Genomic DNA, 12,346 nt, shown 5'->3' with positions numbered 1-12,346 from the left:
TGAACTGTTGCCACTCACATGATCGTCGTGAACTGGACACTTCTTGAAGATGTTAGTACTCAAACATTATGGTTTTAGGCATAGACAAACAGACATAACACTCAAAGATTTTTCATTGTTCACCTATTTAACGGGACATTCGAATACTTAGGAGACCAATCGACCAACGGCGGCATTCGATTTTTTTTTATTTGACGCTTGATCCCTACCGCCATCTGTTTCGCATTTGGCCAAACACAGTGTGAACAAAAGATGGCGTTAGTGATTTTTGAATGATGATTGTTTACGCAAAATGTTCATAGAGTTATGAATGTTTGTCTGTGGTTTCATGAATGCTCTCGAGAGTCAATGAATCGCGCGACACCCGCGAAGATACCATTCGGAGACGCGTAAAATAATCGAGCTTGCTTTGCTCTCCGTAAGATATTTTGAACGAATAGAGTTTGTTGGCGTATGAAGAGAAACTACGTATTGTGATTTGATCAAAAAATGGTCAACTTGAAGTTTTCAAGAGGAGGGTGAGCCATCTATGATGGAATAGTTGGTAAACATGTCTAATAAATTATGCCCAACTTGTACAAAAAGACGAACAATTACTGCATTGCTACTGCAAAGTCATTCTTAAGAACCCCACACATAGGATACGTTTGCGTTGCATTTGACAGTTATTCCATGAAAAATGTGCGGGGCTCTTTAGGCAGCGTGATTGACAACGTGAAGCTAGTGACAGTATGGAAGGAAGAGGATTTCTAGGTCCTACACAAGGCACATCGCCCTCCGATTAAATGTAATAAATCCGTCAACATTAGTTTTCCAGAAATTCAGGCTTTTGAAAATTGCTCTTGTGCCTACTATGTTCATATCTTTCAACCGTTGCATACAATAAGTCGCAGAGAAAATACCAATTTCAAACCAATTTCTTTTTTTGCAGCCACATACGTTGCTAGTGTTTGGATATCTGACGTTTAGGTCATAATAACAGACAGAGAGTAAGAGAAAATAAAAACATATCCTAAGGACTGAATTTTGTTACAACTTAAAATGTGATTTTTGATTTGATCAATTTATAATATTGCACATTCGCCATTTCACACTCCATGGATTACTTAAGATATGCTCCTGTTGTTTTCTTTCGTTTGAAAGAATAAGAAATAAGCTGTCGAAAACGAAGAAGGAAATAATAGATATGCTGGTAGTTAGCGATCGCCGATCGCGTGTGTGTGATTTGACATCTCCTTAGACAGTGTACAACTGCCAACTATACTTATTGAATATTGTATACACTAAAAATGGATGACTTAGCTGCGTATGTTGCTTCCTGATCTTCTTTTCTCCCGGGCTGGGAGAAAAGGAGATAATTTTACTGTATACCTGGCGGAGGTTGGCCCAGCTCTGCGGCGAAGTCGAACAGATGGGGCCGCGGATGGCTGGCACCATGAATACCTGAGTTGTTGTTGGTGCCTGCCCCGCCGAGCACGTTCTTGATCGCCGAAGTCTTCAGCAGTCGCTTCAGCATGCCACTGGAGCCGCGATGCTGGAGGCTCTTGTGCGTCGTCAGCGAGTTCTTCGTCCGGTACCGGCGGTGGCAGAATTCACATACGTACAGCGTGTCGGATTGTTCGTGTTTGTCTTGAAAGTGTCGCTTGAGTGAGTAGTAGCAGGAGAAGGTTCTTCGACAGTAGGGACATTCTTGTGGCTCATTGATGCCACCACTGGTCGGTGGTGGCATGCGCAGCGGTGTTAGCTGAGATGAGGACGCTGCCGTGACAGCATTTTGTTGTCCTGCTGGGGGAAGGAGATAAGTATAATATCAAATTTTAGGAATCCCGGTAGGAAACAATGGGTTAGTATTTATATAGAAGTTTGAAAAGTTGCTCTAGGATACTGTTTTTGAAAAGGTAAAGGAAATAAGAAAGTAGAATTATTAAATTGTATTAAAAGGAAATGAACATAACTAAAATAATCGGTGTGAACGAGAAATGAAACAAGATTAACGATAATAAAAAGAATAAACAACTTACATGCTGTGATCACCCTACAATTATAAATGCAACGAAATGAATACAAAAAGCAACATCCATCGAGATATGTTCTTACTACAATAAAAAGCTGCACAGCAAACCAAATTGGGGTTTTCAGCTATAGGAGGTTTAGATTTCTCCACGGTCATGCTGCACACGTGTGAAATAGATCTTGCGAAGAACGATAAGCGGCTTCCCGCTAGGTATTGCATCAGACTCAGTAGATTTTGCATTGCTTTTTGATATTTTGTGATAGAAATAATTATTGATTCTTAAATTCTTGATTGGTTACTTATATAACAATGTAATACCTTTACAATTATTTATAGCTACCTCGGCCAACAAACCAGAGACCTGAATATAAACCATTAAAAGATAAAAAAATATATTAGATTCGAATAAAGTTTCAGCATTATTGAATTGCTGTGATAAGAATGGTCTTCCGAGAATATTGAACAGATGGTCAAAACTAGGAAAGATGACGTACGATACTAGGCTGTCAGCATTTTTGAAAGTCTTTTTAGGACACGAGAATTGAATAATAAATAATTGTCAAAGAGAGCCAAAAATCTAAAATACCGGAACCTCAAAACCATAAAATCCCAAATTCCCAAAATCCCAACTAAAATCTCAAAATCCTAAAATCCTGAAATCCTAATATCCTAAAACCTCAAAATCCTAAAATCATAAAAACTCAAAATCCTAAAATCCTAAAATCCTAAAATCCTAAAATCCTAAAATCCTAAAATCCTAAAATCCTAAAATCCGAAAATCCAAAAACCCTAAAATCCTAAAATCCTTAAATCTTTAAATCCTAAAATCCCAAAATCCTAAAATCCTAAAATCCGAAAATCCGAAGATCCGAAAATCCTACAATCCTACAATCCTAAAATCCTAATATCCTAATATCATAAAAACCTAAAATTTTAAAATCCTAAAATCCTAAAATCCTAAAATCCTAAAATCCTAAAATCCTAAAATCCTAAAATCCTAAAATCCTAAAATCCTAAAATCCTAAAATCCTAAAATCCTAAAATCCTAAAATCCTAAAATCCTAAAATCCTAAAATCCTAAAATCCTAAAATCCTAAAATCCTAAAATCCTAAAATCCTAAAATCCTAAAATCCTAAAATCTTAAAATCCTAAAATCCTAAAATCCTAAAATCCTAAAATCCTAAAATCCTAAAATCCTAAAATCCTAAAATCCTAAAATCCTAAAATCCTAAAATCCTAAAATCCTAAAATCCTAAAATCCTAAAATCCTAAAATCCTAAAATCCTAAAATCCTAAAATCCTGAAATTCAAAAATCCTAAAATCTTTAAATCCTAAAATCCGAAAACCCCTAAAATTCTAAAATCCTTAAAACTTTAAATCCCAAAATCCCAAAATCCTGAAATCCTAAAATCCGATAATCCGAAAATCCTACAATCCTAAAATCCTGATGTCCTAATATCCTAAAATCCTAAAATACTAAAATCCTAAAATTTTGAAATCCTAAAATCCGATAATCCGAAAATCCTACAATCCTAAAATCCTGATGTCCTAATATCCTAAAATCCTAGAATCCTAAAATACTAAAATCCTAAAATCCAAAAATCTTAAAATCCAAAAATCCTAAAATCCTAAAATCCTAAAATCCTACAATATTAAAATCCTAAAATCCTTAAATCCTAAAACCCAAAAACCCAAAAACCCTAAAATCCTAAAATCCAAAAATCCTAAAATTCTAAAATTCTAAAATCCAAAAATCCTCAAATCCTAAGATCCTAAAAATCTTAAAATCTTAAAATCACAAAATCCTAAAATCCTAAAATCCTAAAATCCTAAAATCCTAAAATCCTTAAATCCCAAAATCCCAAAATCCCAAAATCCTAAAATCCTAAAATCCCAAAATCCCAAAATCCCAAAATCCCAAAATCCCAAAATCCTAAAATCCTAAAATCCTAAAATCCTAAAATCCTAAAATCCTAAAATCCTAAAATCCTAAAATCCTAAAATCCTAAAATCCTAAAATCCCAAAATCCTAAAATCCTAAAATCCTAAAATCCTAAAATCCTAAAATCCTAAAATCCTAAAATCCTAAAATCCTAAAATCCTAAAATTCTAAAATTCTAAAATCCTAAAATCCAAAAACGTAGAACCCTAAAATCCTACAATCCTAAAATCCTACAATCCTAAAATCCTAAAATCCTGAAATCCTGAAATACTAAAATCCTAAAATCCTAAAATCCTAAAATCCTAAAATCCTGAAATCCTAAAATCCTAAAATCCTAAAATCCTAAAATCCTAAAATCCTAAAATCCTAAAATCCTAAAATCCTAAAATCCTAAAATCCTAAAATCCTAAAATCCTAAAATCCTAAAATCCTAAAATCCTAAAATCCTAAAATCCTAAAATCCTAAAATCCTAAAATCCCAAAATCCTAAAATCCTAAAATCCTAAAATCCTAAAATCCTAAAATCCTAAAATCCTAAAATTCTAAAATCCAAAAACGTAGAAGCCTAAAATCCTACAATCCTAAAATCCTAAGATCCTAAAATCCTGAAATCCTAAATTCCTAAAATCCTAAAATCCTTCAATCCTAAAACCCTAAATACCCAATATCTTAAAATTCTAAATTTCTAAAATCCTAAAATCCTAAAATCCCGAAATTCTAGAATCCTAAAATCCTAAAATCACAAAATCCTAAAATCCTAAAATCCTATAATCCTAAAATCCTAAAATCCTGAAATCCTAAAATCCTAAAATCCTAAAATCCTAAAATCCTAAAATCCTAGAATCCTAAAATCCTAAAATCTCAAAATCCTAAAATCCTAAAATCCTAAAATCCTAAAATCCTAAAATCCTAAAATCCTAAAATCCTAAAATTCTAAAATACTAAAATCCTAAAATCCTAAAATCCTAAAATCCTAAAATCCTAAAATCCTAAAATCCTAAAATCCTAAAATCCTAAAATTCTAAAATCCTTCCTTTTCTTCTTCTTATTGGCATTACGTCCCCACACTGGGACAGAGCCGCCTCACCAGTTTAGTGTTCATTAAGCACTTTCACAGTTATTAGCTATGAGGTTTCTAAGCCAGGTTACCATTTTTGCATTCGTATATCATGAGGCTAACGCGATGATACTTTTATGCCCAGGGAAGTCGAGACAATTTCCAATCCGAAAATTGCCTAGACCGGCATCGGGAATCGAATCCAGCCACCCTCAGCATGGTCTTGCTTTGTAGCCGCGCGTCTTACTACACGGCTAAGGAGGGCCCCTAAAATCCTACAATCCTAAAATCCTAAAATCCTAAAATCCTAAAATCCTAAAATCCTAAAATCCTAAAATCCTTAAATCCTAATATCTCAAAATCCTAAAATCCTAAGATCCTAAGATCCTAAAATCCTAAAATCATAAAATCGTAAAAAAATCGCCTGCAAGTAGGCAGAAATCGTATCCTTACTGCAGAGAATCAGCCCGAGCAAAGTCGCTTAACAAAATGAGAGCAAATTGATATTAAGCTCTGCGGTTGAGATTATATTGAAAACAAAATTTGATGTCAATTGTTAGTTAATACAAATTGATATCGCAACATGTTTTCAATATGCATTCCTTAGTTATCATAATGATAGCAGCTTTACATCAAATTATGCTGTCGATTGTCTAAAGTGTGTTTTACGAAAATTAAAAGCAATCTGCAAACAAAATATGCTGTTGTTGTTATGAATTCTCATAAAAATAATCTAATTGGATACTCATTTTGATATCAAATTAAAAATCTTATGATATCAAATTTAGTAATCATGTTGATTTCATTGACAGCAAAATTTGTTTTCAGTTTGATTCCACAGTGTAAAAATATGCTCTCATTTCTGCTGTGTTAACCGTTAATCCATACAAAACGTGATCAACTGGTGTAATCAAATAATTGACATCATGACAGCAAATTTTGATTGGTAGAATGACGCATGGCCGTCACTGAAGTCGGGATGGTGGTCGATCGGAAGGAAGCTATTACCAAACCAGTAAATAGGCTACTGAGATTCGCCGAGAGAAGGTCGATCAGGTTATCAACCCTAAGAAACGGCGAAAACCAATGCTTTTATCGAGGAGGATTGCTGAAGTTCGCTCGGGGAAGGCCTGCTCTGGAAGGACGACGTGACTCCAAAAAAAAAAAGTGAAAAGAGAGGAGTAAGCCGCAAGAGTCACACCGAGGAAGTGAAATAGGCGGCTGTTAAGAAACCCTCGTAGAGGGCGTGTCTTCTAAAGGCCGTGGCAGTAGAGATAGGTGCGAGGATATTATCGTCAAGTCCCGCATCCTTAGAACTCAGAAGGGCGAGATGATCCTCGTCTTGAAGCTGGATGCTGTGCGAAAAAATCCGCGTACAAAAAGTTGGCCGAAGAGGTTCTGGGTGATGGGGTGCAGGTGAGAGCTCTATGCACAAACAGTAGTTTAGTGCCAAGGCCTGGACGAAATTACTGAAGATCTGGTGGTCACACTGAGAGATGGTTGAGGAAGAGTTACGCGGCAGCACAGGCTGCCTCATTCCAAGTACTTTTGGCTGATTTCAAGGAGATGTTGAATAAGGCCAAGCTGAAGGTGGGTTGGTCAGTATGTAAGGTGAACATAAACCAATAGCCTCGGGCTTGTCTTAAGTGATTTGAATACTTGAGTGCAGGGTTTGAATCCAAAGGAGAATGAGAAAATCTCTCACTTATCATGTCTGTATACACTCTCGATAGGTAGCATACCGTGAGAGATATTTTTCAGTAGCTGTTACGATAATGAACTGATTCGGGGGGCTACAACCCATGATAAATTTCTTTTAATAAGCCCCAATTGCGGGGGGCAACGGTTTTGCATATCAATTTGTTTTACACAGCTGTGCAAAAAAATATGGTCCCCAACATAAAATGAGCGAGAACAAAGCGTTTTATCAAACCCCCTCGATGGGAGCCGCATATTCGAATCAGTTTTTTCCAACTTGTATACAAGTGCGATAGTTTTGTTTTCATAGCTTGTTATGATTCGAAGAGATTTTTGCCTCTTTTCTATCGTCGTTCGTTATCTGTTGAGAGCGATTTCTGCAATCCCTGCTTGTGTGACTTGTTTGAATAGTTGTGCGACTGTAAAGACGTTCTATAGTACAGGATGGACGAAGGATCCAAGATGGAGGGTTCGCAAGGGTTATATGTCTTGCGATAATCAAGAAATTTGATAAAGTTTAGACTATCAATAATCCATCCAGGGCAGCGAATAATGCCTAGAGGGTTGTGATTGTGATGGCTAGGATCGAATGCACACCCCTTGAAAGGTCCCACGAAATGCTAGCCAATATAGTAAATAATAAATATTCTTTTCTCAAGGCACGAGAGGGCGACCTGGCCGAATACGCCCTATGAATTCACTGATGTCATACCACTAGTGACTAATGCTGAACTGGTAGGAATCTCAAGCTGGACCAAGTATCAGGCTCCGATGGAATTACAAACCTTGTCCCAAAACACGCGATATTGGCTGATCCCCGGAATTTATGGAGTTGCCTCCAACGTTGTCTGGATGATAGTATCTTTCCAACGACACGACTGGTAAGTTGTTGGAAAGGTATACCAAAAGTATTGAAGGCTTAGCCAACAACCCGTTCGGTTTCCGGAAGGGTCGGTCTACGATCGATGCCGTACTAGCTGTTGCCGAAGTGGCAAAAATAGTACATCGGTTAAATAGACGTGATTTCAGGTACTGTGTATTGATTACGCTCGATGTAAAAAATGCTTGTAACAGTGCCAGTTCGCATGTGATAGCATACTCTCATTGAAACTCCCCGACTATGTGTGCAGGATCTGAAGAGTTACTCTCAGAATTTGATTTTGTTGTATAACACACTAGTCAATAATTGATTGTGTTCTCAGCGGGTATTCCACAGGGATCGGTTTTAGGACTCTGACTGGTAGTTTGGAATATCACGGGTATGCAGACGACGTAATGCTGGAAGACGCAGATGACACTCTCGACGTTTTGAGAGAGTGAATCTCCACAATTGGCAGCGCACATGGAACTACGCAGTCAAGGGTCGCTGGACTTATAGACTGATTTCGAATGTGAATCATAAAACATAGTTGGTAAACTTGTCAGGACATGATAGTTTCAAGAAGTTACTGCACAGTGCACAGGGTCGGTTTTGTACAGTCCCCAGACTGCGCGGAGTGTGCAGTGGTAAAATCGGCGGAACATGTGATATTCGTATGTCCATGATTCGATATTGAGCGAGATACCACCCAAGAAACATTGGAAACTAGATCGCTTATTCAAACAAAAATAGTCTTCTTCAGCTAGAAAACTTGCTCAACAGATCATATCGGAAGTGCAGCGTTGGTGGCGCTTTGAACAACAGGAACTGCTGCAGTTAAGACTAAAGTGACATTGTGGACACTAAGCTTGTCCCGGCAACGGTAGACGTCGGGGGTGAGTTGCGGGCGAATGTGGCTCCTGTGTGGTAGTCGCTATTGATTAGGTGTAGCCCTTCCCGAGCAGCACCAGTTAGACAAAAGTGGTTGCAGCAACTTGATTGGGACTGAATCTGGTCACATATAAGTTGCAGTGGCTCATGCGGAACATATGTGCTGCTAGGGTTCTTATGTGGGTTAGCGACTGGGACGAGAGGTCGTTGCGGCTTGCACTTGTGTTTAAATTCTGTTGTGGAAGTACTCTCGATAGTCTCCATCTGATGTACAACTGAATTGCTTGATGACCTCGTATACTTGCGCCTACTGGTTACTGCCGAAAATTCTATCAAAGGGAAAAATTCGGAGGCGCATTCTGGTAGGAAATCATACTTCAGACGCTTTGATCGAACAGAGCTGGGATGGATTGCTGGCAAGTTTAGCCATAATTTCTGATGGAGAAGTTTCGCCATGATGATGTTGTTTGTTCTGAAATCAATTTCCCCGACTTTATTTAAAGTGTTTAGTAGATAACATTGCAGTTCAAATTGGCGATAAAGGGTTGACGCATGATCTAGCCAAAAAGAGGTAATCTAAAATTTCTTGTTGTACGGACATCATCTAGATTGTCATGTGTTTTAGAATTGTATGGAACCCTACACTATCTGTGTTGCCTTCCCAGGAGTCTGGGTACAGATTGTCCTTTTACTGGACTGAATAATAAACACCTAGCATTAGACAATAGATTTGATATTACACAAGTCGACCTTACTATTGATATACTAAAGATGACCTTACTATGTATTGATATACGAAATTGTGGGAAGATAGGATATTCCGATGACCAATTAGGAATTTTCCACCTATTACAGAATTTCTTTTTTACAGAGACGGGAATTCGAAATTCCTAGACGCAAATTGTATTCCGATCGCAGGCAAACAATCCGTAGTTAATATTGGTTTGATTTTCGATGAATAAAATTGCGTTTTGGAACACAAAATCTACTGAGTCTACGAGGCAGACACCTGGTTGCGTTTTTATAACCGTCCATAGACCACTTTGACTGCACTTTAAGGAGGAACGCATGAAAGGTGCTTGACAATGAGTCTACGTGGTGTATGATCAGTCTTTCGGGTTTCGCTTCGTTGAATTGGTTTCCGGCATGCATCCCTATTACAAAATAACAGCAAATGCTACTCTACGGGTTGTATAGTGATAAACAGCAAAAACTTGCATTTGATGATAGTCTTTCATAAATTTTTTTTTTTCGTTTTCGTCTGCTTAGCAACACCGTTTATTCTAATTTTTAGGGATGGAAGTATATGAGCAAAAAGAGTATAGCAAAAGTGGCGTAGATGATTGTTTTCTCTTCGGTAAAACAGATAGATATAATTAGAGCCGAACGGCTGCGTGAATCTCTTCGAGTACGGGCGAAATGATCAGCGGAACTATCATACCTACCAGTCAAAAGGGATGAGATCCCGACACAACTCTTAGGGTTGGTGGGAATATTTTTTTTTCCAATAGTTGAACGTCATGTTTCATGAAGTGAGAGTGGAGATTCATTTTGATGTAACACTGAGTACAAGGTTATGCAAAGTACATCGAAAGCATGCGAAATGAACACAGAACACATAACACAAAAATGTACACAAAACACTGATTAGAGCTAATGTTACAAAAATACTACAGGCGATTCTTATAATTCTCAGTTTGGGTTATGTTCAGTTTTTTTATAAGTATTTTCTTGCATCCCTAAAATATTACCCTGCGGAGAGGCCCCAAAAGCTGTAGCTAGTAGAGTGATGATCATACCAAGTCAATTCGGAATATTATATTGTAAAACTGTTTACTGATTGATTTAGGTTTGGAATTTGGTCTCATGGTACGCTAAGATTATCTAATGTGAAATTCAGTGGAGGATTTCCAAACCGCAACGCTAATCTTCTGTCATATTTTAACAAACGTTTATTAAATATATTAAAATATTATTTGTATGATTATTTTAAGGTTGTTTTGAAAAGTAGTGGATATTTTATGTTTTCATGTGTACACAGATAGAAGAAACCGTTGATATAATTCTATGTGCCACGTCATAATCAACGTGAATTTACGTAGGAATGTATGCAATCAAAGAATCATTCATGCCTAAATTTATGTAATGTCCCTAGTTTTCGCGCTAATGAACTTTGGTTATTTCTTTTTTACCTTATGAGGTAAGTGATCCAAAGATTATAAGCTATGAAAGGCATTTGTGGTAAGCAATAACTTGTCAAAACCAGTAATACAAATGTTAGAAATATGTCGATAAAAATATGTCAAAACACTCATTTCTTCAACCGAAATGAAACATGTTCTAAAAATAATGGACATGTGCTTATTGGAAATTCCCTAATGGAGTTGGAATCTACTTTTCTTTTTATTGTTATTTTTTACCCGAGTTAGAAATTGGCTACAGTAATGGGACAATGTCGGATGGTGGGCCGTCAATTTAAAGTTCTGATTGATTTTTGTTAGCTTATTTTTATCTCATTTCTTTATTTTTGTTAGGATATATATTAAAGCTATGAGATGAAGATAAGACAAAAACTTCAGAAATTCTTTCCAATGTATGTTCTTAGTTCCATTTGTTCGGCTTGAGAAGTTATTTCTAATAGAAAAAATGCCAAAAAAAACTTATATCAAGTTGGATAAAATCTCGCATAAATTATATTTAAGGCTCAAGGACCAATGGTATGCCAAGTCTTCTAATTCCCATTTCCTATGTTTAGATATTCTACTACCATTACCATTTAGCGGAAGTATCTATCTTCCAGTCAATGGTGTTGGTTTGTTTAAACCATTATCTACGATATCCAGCAAAATGAGTTCTTAAGAAGGCAAATAGTGAAACTTCGAATCTACTGTAGATAGGAACTACAAAAGTATTAACTACGTAGTCGATATCAAGGCAAATAATTCATCTTCTCCGATAGAAATACGGGTGCAAGGAAGAATTATTGAAACTGAACTGTGGATAAATGCTTCAATTCGTATGGCGTTCAAATATTTTTGATTCGTTCTGGTATTTGTTCCATAAAATGCGACTGGTTCGACTTTTATCTATCTATTTTATCGGAAGAAAAATCAATGCAAGTAAGGTAGCGTTTTTAATTCTAGCAAGAGAAACTGTTTTGATATATGGAGATTAAGTGTAGAAAAAGATCTTGTGTAAATGGTTTTTGGTAGCTAAAAGTATATCGTTCTAACCTTGGCGAATGGGAATACCATTTGTGCTTCTTCAGGACGCAAAGAGTCTAGTGTTTTCTTTGTTCTTGCGATGAGCGCCCCCTGCACGGCCGATAGTCGATGAAGTAGTTAAAATGACGATATCACCACCTATGTACCTATTTAGAGCGTAGTCTACTTCTTATTGTGATTGTATTACAGTGTTTTTGCTTTGCTTGCTATTATTCAAAATTTTGCATAATTGTTTGCTTAAAATTGTAATCCAATACGGCAACTAGTGGCAAGTGGGCGCCCGCTGCTGGCATTAGAAGAACTTAATGTCCTTCATTTCCATTTCCCCTGGACGGGACTTATGATACGTATAGATGTGCGTCATCAGCGAATTTCTAGAGCAATAGACACGCTCACAAATGATGCAACGGTATTCTTCCTGTCTTTCTGCATGTTTATCAGCGATATGTCGTTTCAACGATGCTTTTGAACATAATACTTTACCGCACAGCTGACATGAAAACAGTTTCTTAGGGGAGCAGCCTGGAACAAGACATACGAGAAAATATTCCAAAAAACTACCCGTATTTATTTTGATTGGTTTTGGTATGGTTTTTGTTGATAATTTGAGAATTTAATTCAAGTTTTGTTAAGCTACAGTGAGGGATAGATAGATAGGT

At 36.8% G+C, this 12,346-nt stretch overlaps 1 protein-coding gene across 1 annotated transcript in view; it reads right to left on the bottom strand.

Annotated features, from left to right (window-relative positions):
* Window positions 1-508: 508 nt before the first annotated feature.
* Window positions 509-12,346, bottom strand: part of LOC134205308 (broad-complex core protein) — a 222,075-nt gene continuing 210,237 nt past the window's right edge. Inside the window, exon 9 of the mRNA XM_062680454.1 lies at window positions 509-1,785. Coding sequence (XP_062536438.1) covers window positions 1,361-1,785 — 425 coding nt within the window. The 3' untranslated portion in view covers window positions 509-1,360. The remainder of the gene's footprint in view (window positions 1,786-12,346) is intronic.

Source organism: Armigeres subalbatus, chromosome 1, assembly GCF_024139115.2.
Source record: "Armigeres subalbatus isolate Guangzhou_Male chromosome 1, GZ_Asu_2, whole genome shotgun sequence".
Taxonomy (NCBI): Eukaryota; Metazoa; Arthropoda; class Insecta; order Diptera; family Culicidae; genus Armigeres; species Armigeres subalbatus.
Note: the sequence above shows the minus strand (reverse complement) of the source record. Positions and strands in the feature narration are given on the sequence as shown.